The sequence below is a fragment of the Myripristis murdjan genome, chromosome 10 (genome assembly GCF_902150065.1).
Source record: "Myripristis murdjan chromosome 10, fMyrMur1.1, whole genome shotgun sequence".
Classification (NCBI taxonomy): Eukaryota; Metazoa; Chordata; class Actinopteri; order Holocentriformes; family Holocentridae; genus Myripristis; species Myripristis murdjan.
In genome coordinates this window covers 1,720,458-1,741,584 of record NC_043989.1, presented here as the reverse complement: position 1 = coordinate 1,741,584, position 21,127 = coordinate 1,720,458, and the positions used below count along the sequence as shown (strand labels likewise).

Below are 21,127 nucleotides of genomic sequence, written 5' to 3'. Positions count from 1 at the left end.
TACAATCATTTTAAATACAGTTTTTTGAAGATTTTTTTCTTTTTTTAAATAAAATTTTCTAATAATTGTCTCACTCTTTTTCAGTTTTCAGGCCAGTTAATTTCTGTCCCTCCTCTTCTTCTGTTTTTTTATTAATTTTTTTTAATGAATTTATTTAGTTCAGCAAATTTCCAGGTCATTTTCTTGTAACTTTTTTTTTTTTTTTTTTTTTTTTTTACTAATTTCTTGCAAATTTTCAGGTCATTTCTTGCTAAATTGTTCATTGCTTTTTTTCCATGTTTTTGTGAGAAATCAAACCAGTTTGCTCCGGTTTCAAAGGGTCAAATATTTGTGAAAGGCGTCTGAACGCAGCCAAGAAATCTGACCTCAATCTATGTTTCCAAAAAAAATTAATTAAAGTAAATAACTGATAATTCTACATCACAGATCCACATCACTTTGGCTTAGAGTGCTGGACTGCGCGGCTTTCAGGCTGCAACAGTTTTTAAAACCAGTGAGCCTGTAAAACATGATACAATAAATATACTGATTTTCAAAAGTAGAGTAAACATGTAGACTTGTCTAACTTTCTCAGCTGTATCTGCCAAAGCTGAACAGCTAAATCAATCAATCAATCAATCAACAATTCAAAGCAGATGAAGCCTGTAGTTTAGTAGAAGAGTCAATATCAATATAGAGTACCATTTGGTGTCCCGGGCAGAAATCACTCACTTTTCATGAAAAATCTGCAAAATAACAAAACTCTGAGGGTTTATTATAAATGGCCAAACATTTAAACACACATTGGTACAGAGATACATCTTTAAAAGGGTGTTTTTCATATTTTAAAAAAATGTTCTATGATTAGATGCATGTGATTTTGCCATGTCCCAAACTCCTCTCTACTAACTTCACTGAGTGAAATAAGTAGATAAATGATATACAATGTACAAACCTTTTACATGCTCTTGTTGCTCTCATCAAGTACTTGAATAAAATGAGTCAATTGGATCATTTATGGTCTAATTTCATAATAATAATAAACGTTTTGCATGTGTCCCTAGATTTGCTGTCCACCCCGTCATTAGGTGGTTACTGCCACTAAAAGAAACCACCTGCTGTAATCAGTGACATCACTACCACTGCTTTGTCTTTTACAAATGGAGTGAAGAATAGCTCCTGCAGAGAGAGTACATATCAGCATTTATATTTTGACATTTTCATCATTTTATGATTGAACTTGAATGTGTTCAATCTTAATGTGTCCACCCTGTCATTGCAAAAAATGAATCTATATAAATGCTTTTCAGAAATTCAAAATATGTTTGTTAAAGTATACAGAGTCACCCTCCTAACGGATACATGTTGCTAGCTAATGGCCCAACATGTGCTCATTAAATGCAAACTTCAGCCAAAAACGTCCACCCTGTCATTGTCCACCCCGTCATCAAGTCTAGTTTTATAACAGTTTTATAAGTTTTTCAGTGTTTTTTTGTGATAGGCCTACATTTAGGGACCAACATGTTTTTGTTTTGTTTATATTAATCTTGTTTTTTTCATCTAGTTGAATGTTTTATTTATTTATTTTTGCTGTTGTTGAGTGTCATTTCCAAATGTAGCCTACCTGTGCACAATTCAAAATACAGTAGGTGAAAAAAAGTCATGTTTTGACAAAAAACATTTGTTGACAAAACCGTAACATTGTTTCCTTTAAATATATATGAGGCACTTCACTATTGTCCACCCTGTCATGCCAAGGTCCACCCCGTCATGTCATTGTCCACCCCGTCATGTTCATGTTTTACGTGAATAAATTATTATTTTCACAAGTTATCAAAACCTTTTGTGTGATTTTGCTCTGAAGAGATTAGGGCCAAACAGTATTATTTCAAAGTTTGACCAGATACCTTTATTTATAGAGTTTATTCAGAAAAGAAAGTACAACTTTCACAGATTTTACATATACAAACATATTTTTCCATAATTTCTGTATTTTTGAGAGATGTTTTCCAGAAACTAAAATATATTCCTGAACGAGGGACCAAATACCTTTCTGAAAATGTACATTTTGTAATCAGTATATGATTAGAACATATTTACTCTATTTAGAAATTGTCCCATGACAGGGTGGACACATTTTGCAATTCGCTTGTACTTTCTATGCTTGCAGTCAATTTATAAAAGGTGCAGGAGCTTGACCAACATGCATTTCTAACAGCTTAAGGTCTACTTTATACAATGGATATGGAGTTCAGTGGAAAATCTCATCTTTTTTTGTGTGACATTGGGAAGTCTCAATGGCACTCTATACTGATATTGACTCAGAAGACAACAGATGAAAATCAAGGAAAAGACACAGAAACAGAACCTCAGGTGCAGAAAACCGGCCACAGCCTCTTAGTTGATGAAAATGATGTTTCTCACGCTGAATCTGAGCTGGTGACTTCACACCTTGACTTAATTTAATATTAAGCACACACGGTCTTCACTGGGAGGCTGGGCTCCACTGGACCCACTGGAGCCTCCATTGTAACTGAATGGGACTGAGAGATTGAAGCAGAAAGGTTTGGCCGGAGCTTCAGGGTGTTCACAGTTCAGGGGTAAAAAAAAAAAAAAAAAAGCGGTAAGCTCTACTCTACTCTACTGTCTACTCAAACTCATCCTGGTAACTCTCTGTGCAAGACTATGACTTCATTCACATTAGACTCTACAGTGTAAAAGCACAGACTTTTATTTTGAAACAAATCAACAAAATTCTAGTTAACATGGACTTAAAGGCTGTAGCACATTCATTTGTTGTTGTTGTTGTTGTTATTAAAGGGATAATCTGTCATTTATCATTAGTTGGCCTTCAGGTAATTTCCCCATTGAATGCTATTCTATTTGCTGCTAATGGAAAAAGGCATAGCTACGATTGGTGGCTGTGTTTAAAGTCAGTAAGACAGTAAGACAGTAAGACACCGAGCAAAACTAAACCAAGAAGAGAGGCAGCCACTGTATCTGATAAATTACAGACTGTTCCTTTAAATGTGAATTCAAATGGTCAATGCGGTCCTCAAAACTTTGCTCTGAACGGTGGGAAATGCGTCTTGATTTTGCTTATTTTTAATTAATTTGCTTGTTTGTTCATCAGGTGCCGACACTGATGAACAATTCAAACGTAAAAGTGCCGTCAGCTAAAACTGGCTAATGTTCCTCTGCGGTTGAGCCGGTAAAAGGCTGGTAAAAGACCCAAACGACCACAGGGTTCGTCTCTTCCGCCCCTCTAATGCGACCCGTGGTAGCGTTTCAGAGATCAGTGCCCCCTACTGGCTGCAGGAGATATGCTACAAGCCGTGGTGCGGAGTGCGTGAAAAGCTCGCACGTTTGATTCAGTTTAGGCAGCAAAAACATTCGGATAAGGTTGAGATTAAAGCCTCATGTTTCCGATATGCAAAGCAAATGAAGCAGCGCCATTTTCAGCTGACAGGTTTAGGTTTTCAGTGTTTTATGGAGGGTTTTATCAGGTCAGATGAGAGCGGCACATGTGCAGCAGTGATCAGGCAGAAGCAACAAAACGCTGCGTACCTTTTCTCTGATTTCCTTGAAGACTTTGTATCGCTGCAGATTTCTGTTAAGTTGATTAAAACGACTGAGTAACAAGCTTTTTCTGCAGTGACTCTGTGACAAACATGTTTTTACATGACAGGCTATCTAAATGGCCTGTCAACAGCATCCTCAAGATAGATAGATAGATAGATAGATAGATAGATGTTTTATTGATTACAGAGGAAATTTAGGAATCCAGTAGCTCAGTACAATAAATCCACACACTGTGATAAAAATACTCAGTCCAAATATGAAATTAGAAATTAGAAATACACCCCACACCTGCAGCCTGCAAGTGAAACAGCCTGAGCATCAAAAAACAGCATGTACACACACAGATTAGCCTGAAGCGACTGTGTAGTTTTACCTGTAATCCTGACAGATTAGCCTGTGCAGTACAGAAAAATATTATAATGAAATTAAAAATTAAAATCCAAATAAAAATGGCTGCACTATAAACATCAACAAGGTGCACAGCTCACTGATTTAGCAGACGTATAATAGTTCCTCTACTTCTTCTAAAACTGTACTTTTTCTATTTTTGTAATTATCTGTAGCCTTTTGTACTTGTAATGTACATGTAAGTTGTTTCTGCTCAATAAAAAAATTATAGATATGAATGCATTGCATACATAGTCTATGCAAAAGTTGCCATTCAAATAATATGTATTATTATTATTGTTGTTGTTATTTATGTAGGTCTGTAGAGTTTTTTATTTAATTTTTTTTTTTTTTTTTTGAGGTGGTGTGTGTTTTGTGTTGAGGCAGAGGGAGCCAGAGCACCGAGGGCTTCACTGTGTTTTTAATACACAACAATAAAACTGAACTTGAGCTTGAGCATTGCATTGCACAAAAATATTCATAAGCAAAATGTGTCTCCTTTTCCTGAAACATATAAATAGTCGGTGTGTCAGCAGGACCAGTGACACACAGGCGTGTGTGCAGGCGACTGAAATAGACCAAGTGCTGATTCAGGGAAATGTTTGACAGTTGAAGATCAATCCAGCAGAATAATCCCTGAGCCTCCTGCTTTATTTCTGCTGCCCAGTTTTACTGGATGACAGATTCAATTATTTTTCTCTTATGAATGACACATCCGCTTAGACAACATTTTGTAATATTTATTACAGCAAACTCCTGTGGCGTTGCATCCTGATTGTAAGGACTAATGATAAAAATTTTAATAAACTGACACCATATTTTCAAGTCAAACAAAATTTTGCAGTTCCTTATTAGTGCCAATCAGAGCCAGAATCAGAAATACTTTATTGATCCCTGAGGAGAAATTGGGTCAGCTGCAGTCGCTCAAATTCTCAAGAGAAAAATGAAATTATAAGCATAAGTGAAATTCAGATGGATATACATAAAATCTAAAAAAAAATATGTGCATTATAAATTTCAAAATTAATTAATAAACAAACAAATAATATATGTTATTGTTTTATGTGGCATGAAGTGCATTCGTTATTTATGATTGGTAGGTAGGTAGGTAGGTAGGTAGGTAGGTAGGTAGGTAGATACTTTATTCATCCCGCAGGAAATTCACATTTTCTTCAGCAGTATCCACAGATTACAGATTAAGTAAATAAAAAAAAAAAAAAATAGAAATAAAGAATAAGATCTAAGTATAACAGAATAAGAATAACCTAACAACAGAACAACAGAATAACCTAAGTACAACCTAGTGTGCAAAAAGCAATGTGCAACAAAAAAAAAAAAAAAAAAAAACAGAAAAAACCGTGTGCATGGGTGTATAAAATGTGCATAGAGGTAGGTCAATGTGCAAATTTAGAAGAAATATACAGTATACACATGATAAATAGCAGTAAGCAATATAAACACTATGAACAAGGATTATAAAAAGATAGGAATATGAACAATTTCAACAGAAGTATTAACAGTTAAACAGCAGTGGTGGCTAGAACAGTTCATTTTAAAATCACACACTTGTCCTGGTCCGTGTTCACAACCTGCTGAGTGGATTTCCCGTCTCAGTCTCTTTCCCGCCGTCTTTCCCGGTGTATCTGCGGTGACCGGAAGCGGACGCAGAGTGAGCCCTCTGTCCTTCTGTCCCATCTCTGCTCGCTGTCTCTGCTACGGAAGACATTTTGAGTCGGTGCGCTCCGTTAGATGTGACTGGCAGCGTGAAGCCAGCGCCGACGTGCGGGGAGCCTGTCCTCTTTTGTCCCGACTGACGGACTTCCAGCTAGAAACGAGGCCAAGAGGCGATTTGAAAAAAAAAGTCACCGGCATTATTTATTGTTTAATCGGCGTATGTGTAGCCTAGCTAGCTAGCGCCGCGCATCGAGCCAGCCACAAAAAGCCAGCCGAGTCCTAGATGCTAGCGAGTTAGCATCACCTAGCTGGCCTCCTCCTCCTCCTCCTCCTCGACAGCCGGTCCCTCAACACACACAAAATGGCTTTAAAGCGAATTCACAAGGTAATCAGCTATCCTTCCTTACTCGTTAACATGAACCCGAGTGGGATGTTTACTTTTCAATTCGACCGAGAGAAGCTGTTGCTAGCGGCGATGCGGCTGCCGAGTCCCAGGCTCCGTTTGGCGCTAGCTCCTTAGCTAGCCCGCTAGCGTTAGCTCGCTCCGCTGTGGATGACACAGCTCTCATAGATTTGAATGAAAAACGTTAAAATAAGAGATAAGTTTGCATTTTTAAACAAGAACGGGTGTAAATATTGAATTGTTGTGTCGACGTTGTGTTCGTGTTGTTGCGCCTCGGAGCATCGCTGTGCTTCTCCGGATGGCGCGGCTCTCTGGGTTCAGTCCAAACAATGGTCCAGTTTACTGACCTGACATTAGCCGGAGCCTCAGCCTCAGATTTAGCCGGAGCCTCAGCCTCAGCTTTAGCCGGAGCCGGAGCCGGAGCCGGGCCTTCCCAGAACCCCCTGCTCTCACACACACTCGACAACATGACGGAGGAACATCCTGTGTCTCAGTCTCACATGTGGCACACACTGCTTTTGTTTGTGTTCAAGCCTGCAGTTACATCTGCTTTAGCATCCGACCATCTCCAGGTCTTGAGTTTCTCTTTCTTTTCATGTTGCAACACTGAAGTGTGTGTGTGTGTATGTGTGTGTGTGAATCCCCAGCCTGGCAGATGGCAGCCCGTGTGCTGCTGGACTGGTCACCATTTTTCACTCTTCTCCCAGGCAGAGAGCTGAGAGCTGAAAGCTGAGCTGGGATTGCCGGGGCCATATGTCACATACCAACACACAGCAGCGGCTTTTCATTCAGCGAAACCTTGGAGCTGGAAATACAAGCCTGCTCATATAAGTAGCGTGTGTTCTCCCACCGTGTGGCTAGATCCTCTGGCTCTGTCCACAAGACTTACGGCGTAAAAATAGATGTTTCTAATGCTGTGTTCACAGCTCATGGGCGAACAGTGGTCGACACGGACTGTGCACTTGTGCAGACCGAAACTCTGTAAATACGAAAACATACAGTTCACCGGCCGGCATCAGTCTTTGACTTAATGATGATGATTTATACTTTGTCAGCTGGGGCTGAAATTTTTCATGCATCAACAGTGGCTCTGTGTGTAACAGTGCATAAAAAAGGAAGTTACAGCAAGAAATAAAAATTGCATACATTTACCTAACATTACGATCAGTGAGGCCAGTGCTTAGTGCCGAGAAGACTTAACAGTTCAGTTCACTGGTGGGTAATTTGATTTCGAGAATGATTTTATTTGTTTGGGTAATTCGATTTTCATAAAACACAATTTGATTAATTGATTTGATTCAGTAACTTTTTGACCTCATCTGCCATCACACATATGCAATGATTTATTTAAAAAAAAAATCTGTTTTACTTCTGAGAAGTAAAAACATCTGATGACAGAATAGTAATAACACACATGTTTAAAACAAGCTCCTGTCTTCACTCTGCATGGCCCGGTCTGTGTGGCCTGCAGGTGGGCGAGGACTTGTGGCTGGTAGATTTGTTGTGTTTCTGTTTTATAAATCACTCACACTGCGTTACTGCTTTAGTCTGTATTGTGGGTTTTTTTGGTTGATGACAAATTGTCTCCACACTTGATCGGGTGGAGCTTGTGTCTGCCATGCTGTGTTTTTGGTGTGGTTGGTGCCTCATGTAACTGGAAACAGGGTCCGTGCAGCAACGTGCATGTCTCAGTATTTGCTGCATGTGAGTTGGTGGGTGTTTTCTGAGAATTGCGAATAAAACCCTTCAAGGCACATCGTGTCAGTTCAGGTCGGCTGCATAGCGATGCATTGTAGTTGATTCGTGAAAACGGGCATAATTTAAAATCCGCACCACAAATCATTCTGCTTTTGGACAAATATTACTGGAAATTCTGTCCACTCAGACTTCAGATAGTAAACTCTACTTGAGAACTCAGGGTTTATGCCACTTTTGTCAGCTAGTTGTAGCATAGATATGAGCTGCCTCCTGGTTAATATTACAGGTAGAATGTGGAGTCCAAAAAAAATTGCAGAGTTGGTGTTTCAATGGCAAAAACACTGATATTCACGGCCTAAAATAATTAAAATCCAAATGATCAATTGCCTTCACACTAATACAGTCAGCTCTGCTGTTCAAAAAGAAATAAAAAGCCGATATCTGCTGCAGGTGCTTAAGCTTGACTTTTGAATTTCTAAATATTTTGCATGATGGTTGTTTCAGCCAGTTTATGATGAACAAGGTCAAGTTGTGACAAATACATAATCCTCTTCTTCTGTCAGTATCAAGCAGATGAAGCTTCAGTGACGGGCTCTGGTTTAATTCTGACCAACAGGGAGACAGTTGTATTTAAGTGAAGGGAATGCTGGATTTAAAATAATTTAAGTTACCAAGGTGAATGATTTTTGACTGAATTTTTTAGATTGTGTGTGTGTGGTGAACTTGTACAGAAAGCTGTGTGGTGTCTTGACGGATGTAAACAGTCTGAATGCATGAAAACGTCCCGGCTGTTGGTTTTTAGGCTCGGTAGATTAATGGACTCGCCTCCATCTGCTCTGATGAAACGGCGTCGCTGCTCCTGTCGGGGAGGCCGTCACCTGCAGGGATCTGGAGAGTCCTGTCTCCTCTGCAGCCCAACTCGTTTTTCTTGTTTTTATCTGGGTAACGCAGCTGACCTGCCGTGTGTTTAGCACTGAGAGAAAGAAAGGAGTGTGTAGCTTGAAAACAAACCTCCAGGGTTGTTCAGTGTCAACATCATGAGACAAAATCATCCATATTTCTGTGTGTAAACAGTGAAAGGTGGAAGAGAGCATCCTGCTGCCATTGTCTTCTACATTTCCACTTGAAACCAAGTTGTGTTGGGATGAACCACTGAGACCGTTGATTTATTCATAAGTATGAGCTGTGTGAACAAAGGCGATATCAGTATGCATTAGAGAGAAAAAACAGTTATTTGATGGGAGGAGGCAGACTGTTAAATATAATGTTTTATTGTGTGGATGTCATGTCGGCTGCTGATACAACATGATGTAACCACTTTAAATTCACTGCTTTCCAGGAAGCGTTTTGATACAACATTACACAAAACTAAACATTTTGTGCCTTTATTGTTCTGTGGGCTTATAATAGGATGTGAAAAATGCCATCTAGATGTAAAAGTTTTTCTTTTTTCCATCCATTTTTTTTTTTATTGCAACAGTGGGGTCACATGCAGTTTTTGTTGTTAAATATTGCAGCATCCATTAGGTCTTGCTCAGGCTGCCACCTCGAATCTGTGTGTTTTTTTTTTGGTCTACAGATTGATTTTTTTTTTTTTTTTTTTTTTTTTTGAAAGTCTGGACTGCAAAAAAAAAAAACAACTGATGAAATGTGATTTTTTTTTTTTTTTTTCGTAAGTCAGATCAAAACTCCATTTGCAGGTAGTTTGAAATTTGATTCCAGTCAGATTTCTACAGATGTGTCTGTGTGGACGCTCAAATCGGATTTCAAACTGGCTTTTGTGTTACTGGCGACACACGATGAAGACGCCGGCGTCACGTCAGAGAGAGGGAGGAGCGTCAGAGCGGCCGAGCAGGATCCCGGCTGCTGCTGGCAGAAACAAACCGTCTGCTGGCACTTTTGGAGGGAGTTTCTGGACGTTTCTCCTGCTTCACCAGCGTGTGGAGTTACTGATGCTGACGTTGTTACCATGGCAACCCGTGCAGATAGGTCGTCGATCTCTGGACACACACATCTGATCTGGCCGCTCGCAGATAACCGTCTGTGTTAAAGATCTGCTCTGAGAAACGGATCCGGCCTGCAGTCTGAACACGGCCTTGATTATTCTGACAGTCGGCCAGAAAATCTCGTCCTCAGAAAATTCCAACACATTTTACTGTTTTACCTGCCTTCACCTGTTGAGTGATGTGCGGTACTTGCGGTGATCATTGGTTATTTTAATCCTGTGTGAACCTGCCCATTGTGTGAAGTAGAAATTCCCTGTATGTGTTGGTGAAGGCAGATGTACAAATCACACACATTTCAGAGGCGATGCTTTTGACGCGGTTCATTTTTGCTCTTGTTGAAATGTGATTTCTGCTGTATTTTTCTGTGTCGTGAAAACAGAGGGCAGCAGTTAAATCTGTAGAGGAACATATGGACTTATTTTCAACTTTATCTCCCAAACCAGCACAGGTTACATAGTTTAATTCTTAGTTTGGGACTCGGGTGATTTCAGATTTCATTTTTAAAAACACACAGGTTTTGACTGAATTACTAACTCCATCCTGTCCAGTCATAATAAAAATCCTGTGCAAATTAACTTGACACCCACATCCTCTATTTTACCACCCAAACTGTTGATAAGAACATACATCTTGCAGAGTACACTGACATGCACATACACAGCAGGTGTGTGTGTGTGTGTGTGTGTGTGTGTCCGCTGGTCACCTCTCTTCCTGCCGTGCTCGTCGTCCATCTAGCTCACGCTAATGTCGCCGCTCTCTCCTGGCAAACAAAGCAGACCACAGCTTCCTGTGTGTTTGCAGCTCACTTGTGTTTAAGTTCCTCACCGTGAGAAAAACATGTACATGCATCCGGCCGAGGCTGTGAGCCGCTGCACGGAGGCTGCATCTCTGACTCGCCTGTCAGTCACAGAGTCTGATGGGTTTGAATGTGACGGGCAGTTTAGAGCTGCGTGTCGGCAGCCTGGAGTCGCTCAGTTTGAGCTGAGCAGGAGAGTCATGACGGGCCGGGGGAGGCAGCAGAGCAGCCTCGCTCTGCTGGAGGAAGGCTTTAACGTCCAGGCTTCTTCTCTGTTGGCTTTATCGCTTTTATGTTGCTGTTTGAGACAGAGCTGGATGCTACCTGACTGTGACCTTTGACTCCATCAGGTCAAGTGACCGATGTTGTTCTGTGTGTTTGACATTTAGCAACAGGAAACAACAACAGTCTGTAACACACACACACACACACACACACCTGCTTCCTTTGTACTTGATTGTATTTGTGCTGCTGCGGCAGAGGAGTGTTTAACTCTGTTTTTTTTTTTTTTTTTTTTTTTGCAATCCACAGTTTATCATAATTTTTCCAGAATATTTCCAGACTTGAATAGTTGATCTTGATATCTTGATTTTTTTTCCCTTCAGTATGTTGAGTGGCATATATTGTGATTTATTACCTTTTTAACTGAAAATGAAGGTCCCAAATAAAATTTTTTGCAAAAATCTGTCTTATCTAATAAGATGACGTTTTCATTCTCACTTCGATCATTTAATTGCAGCAAAATGTGACAGACTGAGCAGCTCCGTCATAAGAACCTGTCAGAAATGTTGCACTGATACTTGGCGTCTGTGTTTTGATACAGTACTTCCACACAAAAGTTGCAATTCTGTGCTGTATTGATCCTCCCCAGTATTGATCAGCTGCTGAAAATGCATTAACTCAGTAATAAGGCGAGTGGTTTAGTAAAGTTAGATTAGATCAGCCCGAGCATTACGGATCTGATGCTAGTAGGGATATCCCAATACCAGAATTTTTGTAGTTAATATCAATTCAATATCTATAAAATCCAATAACAGCAAACAAAAATCCCATTTAACACATGCTGTTATAGTAGTGAATAAAAAAGGATGTTGGTTTTTGAGCTGGTAATGAAACTCGTCTGCAGTTCAGTTTATTAGGATCAACATGCAGGTTATTTCTCGTCGGTGAGTCTCAGCAGCCGTGTTGTCTGGTCTCATGCCGGCGTGTTCCCTGTTTCCTCCTCCAGGTGCATCACGTGACTCGTCTGAGGTGTCAGGTCGGTGCTGCTGATGCTGTAAAAGCTGGAAACGTCCCGAGCCCATATCAAAGATCGGCTTCAGGCCTGATCCACACAGTTTTAAAGTGACAGTTGATCCTAAAACAACGTCTGACCCATAAAACACTAGCTATGTTTACATGGACACAAATAATCGGAATAAAGGCCAAATCAGGTTAAAAATGCTTCATGTAAACACGTCAATCGGAAGATTGTGATCCGATACGGCCCATTCGGAAAGAAATTTCATTCCGAAAGAGAGAGGTGGTTTATGCCGATCATTATTCCGAACGGCGTTCATGTACACATCCATTCAGATCCTGTCTTCCCGGTTGGGGTAAAATTATCTCCACTGCGCATGTGTGTTACGTCAGCGTGATGCGTTTCCGCCTTTGCGGCAGCCGGTCTTTTTTCGACAAGCAGCAAACGGTCCAAAAGGTCCATATTAAAAAAAAAAAAACCTACATTAAGAGACACTGTGCCAGAGGGGAGGAAAATAAAATGTGAGAGGCACAAAGAGTAAACGAGCTGAGGACGTGCAGACGACGCGGCGTTTGTTTACAACACAGGCGGAAGTACAGCTTCTTCTTCTACTACTATTTCCAGAAAATTAGACGACTCCGCGCATGCCCAAATGATTTATTCTGATCAAACGCTTGGTGCATGTATACGCACGTCATGATCGGATCATTTTATTTAGTGTACATGTAAACAGTGGATTTGGAATTTCCGATCAACCAAGGTTTAGATCGGATTGGAGAAATTTTGCGCATGTAAACATAGCTACTGACACTGAGAGTGCAGGTCACTCAGTGAGTTTTTAACCAACAGCACCCAAAGGAAATAATACAAAAATCCATGAAGTCACAATTTTCAGCATTTACCACTCCAAATTTCAGGAGAGCAGGTGTCTTGTACTTCCTGTCAGAAATTACGAATTTATGATCATTCAACCCGAAAACCTGCAAATATGACCAAATCATACAAAGTAATAAAATATGATCCCAGATCCCAGAAAACCAGTTTCATCGTCCCAATAACAACAACAAAATCAGAGATCAACTAAAGAGGCCAGATCTGAAATTTTAGGTGTTAAAACAGTAACAGAAAAAAAAAAATGAGTCAAAATGAATTGACAGAACAGCCGCTCTGCTGTTTTAAAGCTTTTCAGGTGAATGTTGGTTGCTGTAGGAGTTAATTAATTTTGTAAAAGTGCGGCAGGAGGACACCGGCAGACGGACTGAAGCCGCCGCCGAGCCTCAGAACAGCCCGGAGGCAGAACGCACTCTGTTCTCCAGGCTCTGCTGATTTATTGAACAGCAGCCAGGAGAACCACAGGAGAACCCTCCTGCTGCACGTTCACTCAGAACCAGCGTTTACAGACACCACTTACAGTGAACTGTAGGATTTTTAGTGCAATAATATTGCATTTAACACTGCTATTTTTTTTTTTTTTTATTTAAAGAATCCATTTTTTTAATTATTTGAAGTAGTGTTATTTTTATGTTTTTTTTTTTTTTTTTTAAAGTAATGCATTTATTTTACAGCGTGCTGAAATGCTTAAGCAAGGCCTTCTTCTTTTTTGTTCTGTTTTTCATATTTTCCCCCAAACTGCCCCTGGTCTGTGGAGAGTTGGGGTTTTTCTTCTGGATTCTGGTTGTTTCCTTGTGGTTCACACCAGGAAGCTGATCAGACTCCAGACCCTCCTGTCTGGACTGAACCTGTCACTCAGAACCCAGATATTTGTGTGTGTGTGTGTGTGTGTGTGTCTTTTTTTATAAATTGGGTTTGGATTAGGTTGGCGTGTGAGATTGATTGGATTAACTGTGATTAATTGTGGATTATAATCAGAGCCTCTCTCTTTCCTTCCCCTCTTTATTTTTTCCTTCTTCTCCTTTATTCCCTGTGTTTTCTTCTTTCTTCCTCTCGCTCCTTCAGGAACTAAACGACCTGGCCAGAGATCCTCCGGCTCAGTGCTCTGCTGGGCCCGTCGGCGACGACAGTAAGCATTATTTTATTTTATTTTTTTAAAAAAAATCCAGCTCGTCTGATGCCCAGAAGACGTGATTATTAATCCACTTCTCTTCCTTTGCAGTGTTTCACTGGCAAGCTACTATTATGGGTCCTGTAAGTATCAAACAGCTGAGGCGGAGGGTTTGGGGAAGATGCCTGATTAAATCCACCTAATTCACCCTGAAAAGAGCAATTTTACCAAGATTAACAGGATGATGATGATGATAATGATGATTTGAGAGGTTCAAGGCAGTTTATAGTACATCTGCAGTTACACGATACATAAAACTGTTAAAGTTCCCCTCCTGTCCCAGTCATTTATTAAATCCTAAAAACTCATCTCTTTTCAAAATGACATATTTAGGAGTTTTTCTATGGAAAAAAACATCCCTTCATTGTTTATAATGGCTTAGATATTCTGTACCTCTGCACCTTAACGTGTGAATATGCAAACAGTCCACACCCACACACTGGCTTGCAGCTTGTATCGTATCTGATAATCTATCCATGAAAAAAAAAATCAGATAATCAGATAATAAAAGTTTTTTATTTATTTTTTAATAAATCAGTCTTGCTGCAGGCGGGGCTGCTGTTAAGGCTGTTATTTATGGACTGTTAAATCATTGGTTTTATTACTTTTTTGATTGTAAATATTGACAAGCTCAGAATACAGCAATGGTTTTAACAACCTACATCAAAACCTCCCACCCATCCCACACACCTAGACGAGCAGAGGAAAACAAAATAAAATTTTAAAAGTTGTAGAATATAGATGTGGTATCTGCAGCAGGTGTAATACTTTTGATTTTCTGTGCTTTCTGTGCACTTTAATCTACAAATATGACTTTCTCTTAACTGTATTTTAAGAAAAAAATATTACCGTATTAGAGATTACACTCAGGACTTGGTCTTAAATTCTCTAAATTTACATCCCGGGAAAGTGTTTAATGCCTTTAATTTAGAGTTATAAAAAACAAATGCAGTATATTTGAGATTGACGCAGCTCCTCTGATGTTTCTGTCTGTCTTCCTGTTTCAGAGCGACAGTCCCTACCAGGGTGGTGTATTTTTCCTGACTATTCATTTCCCTACAGATTATCCCTTCAAACCTCCCAAGGTCAGTCTCTTCAGCTTCATCACGTCCTCCTCCTCCTCCTCCTCCTCCTCCTCCTCTTCACTGTGTGGTGTTACTGTCTGTGAAACTGCAGAGCAAACATCAGACAAGAAAACGCTTTTTTGTTCAGGATGTCTGTGATGCAGAAGGAAACACACAGTCCTCCTCCTGCTGGGTTTTAAACTGCCATTTGTCATTTTATCAGTTTGTTTACAAGCTAAAGGCAGGGTCCTCTTTTAAATCTGTCTTCAACCCACCTTTACTGTACAGCCTTTTATCATCTCATTTATGTGTCCCCTTTCATTCATTATCACCAAATAAAAGGTGAACAGCAGAAGCCAAATAGAAGTGGTAAACATCGTCTGAGAGCTGATGCAGCTCAGCTCCGTGTGTCAGCTTATTCTAGTCATAAATCTTGAGTAAATGTTTTCAGGCCCCTATCCAAATTTTGAAAGTTTGAAGAATATAAGGATTAGAACATTATGATTGAAGCATATTATGGACATTTCTGTGCATATTTATGTCTCATAAGCTGTTGCAGCAATTCTTGAGTTGATGCCTTTTGTTAAACAGATTTGGTGCTAAATTTAACAATTTTTGCCCACTTGAGAAAAATCCTTGAAAATATTACATTAGACATGAGACACCAAGGCCTTGAGGAACACTTAGGGAAAAATCATGCTGTGTTTGGTGTTGACATGGGGAGATTTATGCAAGAATATTGCATTTTTCCTCTGATGGGCTGTTGAGCGTTGTGTTGAGTAAACGTGTCAGAAACTGGCCCTCACTGTCAGTCCAGCTGGAGAAGCAGAGCTCCTCTGAACGGCCTCGCTCTCTAGTTTGTGTCTGTAAAGTCTGATGAGGCTGTGATTCTCCTAGAGGTCACTAGAGGTCATTTTCTCCAGCGACGTCCAGTTTGACAAAAGTCTCTGCCTGCAGTGAAATGGCTGCTATGGGGGCCAACATCATCACACAGGAATCAAATGTGGCTCATTGAATCCACAAGAGTCTCAGCTTTCCAGTCAAAGCCAACTGATGCAGCTCCAAGACTGTTTAGGCCCCAGTCTGCACACACACACCATTTTACAACAGGCCACAAGAACACATGTGGACTGCAGGCTTTGGGGCCCAAACTGCATGGGATTAGCAGAAGGTGGGCGTGTCTGCAGAGGGGAGAGAACCCATTTTCATTCACACAGCTGGAGGTCAGAGGTCAAGGGACGTCTTCCTTCTACACTAGCTGCTGTGCCGCTGAGAGATTAGAGTTAAAGAGCTGCTGTAATCGCTGACGTCGAGGTTAATGTTTACCTTTGTCCTGAAAATCTGCTGAGTCATGTTTCTTTCTCCTCCAGGTCGCCTTCACGACAAGAATTTATCACCCAAATATTAACAGTAATGGCAGCATCTGCTTGGATATATTGAGATCACAGTGGTCTCCAGCATTAACTATCTCTAAAGGTAACACACACACACACACACACACACACACACACACACACCAAGAGTCACGTCACCTTCACGTTGTGACAGTGAGCCGTCCTGTAGAGCAGGAATCGTCGCTCACGTTCCTGTTTCTCTGCCTGTTTTCAGTCGAGTGTCCTGAGTCTCGGCTGCTTGAGATTCTGACTGTTGATGAAAGTTTTAGTGTTTTTGGATCGAGGCAGAGGAGAAGTTCACTGAATTTAAACCTGATTTAACTGTGCAGAGGAAAAACCTCTACATACTCTCTCTACATACGATGTCTGTACAATTTTTTTTTCTTTTTCATTTTTTCATGTATGAATCAAATCCAATGATCAGTTTAATCAGTAATATCTCATGTCCCATTTTCTTTCTTTTTTTTTTTTTTTTTTTTTAAACAAAATGTCATATCCATATTGGAAATACTGCCTGAAACTGAGGTATTTCTACAGCCACAGAAGCTTTTACAAAAACATTTTTTAAATTAAGGAGTGGTTTCCCAGACACAGATTAAGCCTAGTCTTGGATTAAACTGATGGTGAGTCTTGATTCAAAAATTAAGTGAAATCCAGGACCGGGCCTAAAATCTTAAGTGGCTCTTAGTGTCTGAAGGTGACGTAACGTGATGAATGACTGAACAGGCTGTTTGGTTAAAGTAGAGACCACAGATCATTCAGATGTGCAGATTTCATGTCAATCCCTCTGCTTTTTTTGTCCTGGGAAAATAAAGGGATGTGAACGTGATTCCTCGCACTCACATCAGTTTGAATATTTGTCTCAGGGAGCTGATCAGTTTGTTTGATTTGAAACTAACCCTCCATGTGATCTGGAAACCCGACTTGACTCCATGTTAACCCGTGGATTTCTTTTTTCTTTTTTTTTTCCAGTCCTTTTGTCCATTTGTTCTCTGTTATGTGACCCGAACCCTGACGACCCGCTAGTGCCAGAGATCGCCCGCATCTACAAAACAGACCCCAACAAGTGAGTTCACATCCACACAGCACAAACCCAGAGGTTCATATCTTTAAAAAAAAAATCATGTGTTCACAACATAACAGAAACCAGCCCAGTTTGATGGATCAGACGGACTCCAGCAGACGAGGTCATCTGTTTTCCCGGCTGCTCAGTAAACACAGCGGTGTTTTTTTTCCCAGACTGACTTTAATACCTGAGAAGTTTTTCTGTATGAATGTAGAGGGCGATGTGAGCTGCAGCACTGAGAAGAGGAATAATTAGCTCTTATTTATCACTTTCACAAAGTGATTCATAACTAGGAGAGAAAAAAGACAAAAGATGAAGTGAAGTGAAAGGAATGAGAGGCGGTGATGATGAAATGGAAACAAACGTGTGGAGAGCAGCGACACTCTGTCGGTGTGTTTCTGCTGCTGGTTTCTCAGCCGGGAGCCGGAGATTATTAATCTGTAGAACATTAAAGTCTGTATCACAAAGAGGGAGCCAGAGAGCGGTGTGTGTGTGTGTAGAGCCGAGCCCTGTAACCGGCTGTCGCCCACCTCAGGTACAGCAGACTAGCCAGGGAGTGGACAGAGAAGTATGCCATGCTGTGAGGGTAAGACCAGAGCGCTGCTCCCACTGAAACACTAACGCAGCCCAACGCCGAGCTCGTCACAGAGACACTCACCAGCCCGGCCTGAAAAAAAAAAGAGTTTAGAAACCGTCCAGAGGCTTGGATTCACCTTTTAACCCTTTGAACCCTGAACACATTCATTTAATGTGGAAAAAGTGGCAGTGAGCAACTAAAATGACCCAGAAAAGCAAGAAATTTGTAAAAAGGGACTGAAACATGAGCACAAACTAAGACCTGAAAATTAGCCAAAATTAAATAAAATATAAGTGTTTCTGTTTTTTAAATTTTCTAATAACTTTGTGGGGTTTTTTCGTAAGCTAATTTCCAAATAATTATTTGTAACCCTTTACTAACTTCTTGCAAATCTCGGGGTCATGTGTTGCTACGTTGTTCTAATCACCAAAAAAGCAGCCAAAAAATGTAAAAACAAAAAAAGTGATTTGAAAGTAAGAAACCAAAAATAAATTACAAAAAACAATCCTGAAAATAAAAAAGAAGGAAAAAAACAAATGACTGGAGAATTAGCCAAAAATAAATAAATAAAAATTATAATAATGATAAATGCTGTTTTCTGGATCTTTTTCTCTTTTCCATTTTTTTGTTGTGGCTAATTTCCACGTTATTTTCGTGTAACTTTCTACTAATTTTCAGAGTTTGAGGCAGTTTCTTGCTGCGTTGCTCGTTGCCTTTTGCCTTTTGTGTGTGTTTGGTAGAAACCAGGACGATGCGTTCAGGTGTCAGAGGGTTAAACGCTGCGTTCAGGCGCCTTTCACAAGCATTTCAACTCAAGACGTGTGAGCAGAGACCTGGTCTGAACGCAGGAACCTGCTGTGTGCCGTGTGCTGCAGCATCGTGTGTGTGTGTGTGTGTGTGTGTGTGTGTGTTGATTACAACAGCATGGCTCCCTCCTGCTGGCTTCTGAACGGGACGTTAGCGTCACCTGTTAGCCTCGCTGCGCTAATGTCCTGCCAGGGTCGTTGTACCAAATTTGAATACAAGAAATTTGGCAGGAGAGACTGACGTGTTAAGAGCCAACGAAGAAGAATGGTGGAGCATGTGTGCATGAGCCACGTCACATTTGGTGTTCAACTGCTGTTTAAATCAAACTGTGAGAGCGAGCCTGCAGCCGCTGTGGAGGAACGTCTTTCCCTCCGAGTAACTGAACCACACCCAGTGTCACTTCATCAGCTCCACCTGTCCAGTCTAATCTAATCCAGTCTAATCCAGCTGTTGTGCCCTAAAGTTTCCTCTCCTGCTGCCTCTAATGCTCAGCTTGTCTTGTTGTCACGGTAACAGAGGTGTTCATTCACTTCTGTGTTTGGCATTGAGCTCATAGTTAGTGCTGCACTTTACTGACAGCTGTTTCCACTATTCTGTCCTCCCTCATTGTGTTGAAATGTGGAGGACAAAAAATCAGAAACCCCTCTCAGTATAATGCAGTCCAGTAGCAGACCTCTGCAAACTACAACCTCAGTAAGAAACACAGAATTAAAGAGACACATTCTGCACAATGTCAGCACAAACTGAACATTATAAACTTTGATAAAAGGCAGAAGTCACAGCAGAGCTGCATCAGACTGGGCAGCTGGAGCTGAGTGTGTCTGTGTGTCTGTGTGTGTGTGTGTGTGTGTGTGTGTGTGTGTCTGTGTCTGTCTGTGTGTCTGTGTGTCTGTGTGTGTGTGTGTGTGTCTGTGTGTGTGTGTGTGTGTCTGTGTGTCTGTGTGTGTCTGTGTCACTGCCGGCAGGGACGGCTCGCTCGCTGGTGTTTTAACTCGTCACAGCCGACCCACCGGCACAGAGCTGGGTGTTGACGTGTGACATCATCAGTGTGACATCATCAGCCTGACCGCCATGTTTTCCCGCCTGCAGGTACAACAAGACAGCTCAGGACTGGACTCAGAAGTACGCCATGTGATCCCGGCCGGCTCCGCCTACTTCCTCATAGCTGGAACAAACTCTCAGTTACGGTTTTCTTTTTTTTTTTGCCCATTTGGCCACACCCCCTTCTCATCAGCCAATAACAGCAGTTTGTTTTGATTTTTGGCCCCTCCCCTCCCTCCCTCCCCCTTACTCCTCCTCCCCTCGACTTAAAACGCTTTTTAGAAACTCTTCATCTGCCCGTTCTCCGCTTTCAAAAGACGCCAAGGGCTGAGAGCTGCCGGAGCATGTTACCTGTACAGAAACACCACCGCCACTTTGTAAAGAGCTCTGCTCCCGACAGGAAGGTGCCAACTCCAACAAAAAAAAAATTAAATAAAATAATAAAACAAAAAAAACAAAAAAAATACCATGTTAAAACCACAGATTCTCCTCATGCCGTCATGTTTAACGGGGGTCAACATGGTGCAATCACGTGTCTGTGAGCTTTTACCAATAAGTAGTAGGGAACTCGAGGTCTGTGAATATTATCCACTCACTATTAAAACTGACTGTTTGAATAGAGAACTGCTAAAAAATACACCTGCAGGTTAATAAGAAAAAAAAAAACATTTTATGCATGTCAATAATAGAAGTAATTGGTTCATGTGCTGCTGAGAAACGGATCGAGGCGAGTCTGAGTGCAGAAATGTCCACTTGAAAAAAAAAAAAGAAGAAAAAAAAAAGGTGATCTGGGTTTTTTTCTTTCTCTTTTTTGTTACCGTTCTTTTTCGGGTGTTTGTTTTTAGACCGGAGAGCCATTAGTTTATCCATCATCCACAACACTGTTCTCTTTTTGCACTGAAGATGTTATTCAAAGCTCTCAACGGCTGATTGATCAACTAATAGCTCTGCTATGTGATGGTTTATTTTTTTTCTCAATAAAGATGAACAAATTGCAACGTCGCTGTCCTGTCGTCTGTCCTGTCGTCTGTCCTGTCTGTCCTGTCGTCTGTCCTGTCTGTCCTGTCATCTGTCCTGTCTGTCCTGTCGTCTGTCCTGTCTGTCCTGCTGTCTGTCCTGTCCTGTCGTCTGTCCTGTCTCTCCTGCTGTCTGTCTGTTTGGCAGCCTGTGGTCGGTCTCAGCTCATGTTTGTTTGGGAGGTGACAGGATTCTCATGTCTGTTAAACTTACATTTTTTTTTTAGCCATTTTCTGTAAAACAGATGGAAAAACAGCAAAATTCATTTCTTATGTTGACAAATACCAGATAAAGCATGTAATAATCTCTATTTTGTGCTTTATAATTTTTATGC

The 21,127-nt window shown here is 40.8% G+C and overlaps 1 protein-coding gene across 1 annotated transcript; it reads left to right on the top strand.

Annotated features, from left to right (window-relative positions):
• Nucleotides 1–5,581: 5,581 nt before the first annotated feature.
• ube2d2l (ubiquitin-conjugating enzyme E2D 2 (UBC4/5 homolog, yeast), like) lies at nucleotides 5,582–20,774 on the top strand. Its single transcript, XM_030062468.1, has 7 exons — nucleotides 5,582–6,007; nucleotides 13,722–13,785; nucleotides 13,879–13,910; nucleotides 14,835–14,912; nucleotides 16,262–16,367; nucleotides 17,258–17,351; nucleotides 19,825–20,774. The coding sequence occupies exons 1-7, from the start codon at nucleotides 5,984–5,986 to the stop codon at nucleotides 19,868–19,870; spliced, it is 444 nt and encodes a 147-aa protein (XP_029918328.1). The 5' UTR covers nucleotides 5,582–5,983; the 3' UTR covers nucleotides 19,871–20,774.
• The last annotated feature ends 353 nt before the right edge of the window (nucleotides 20,775–21,127 follow it).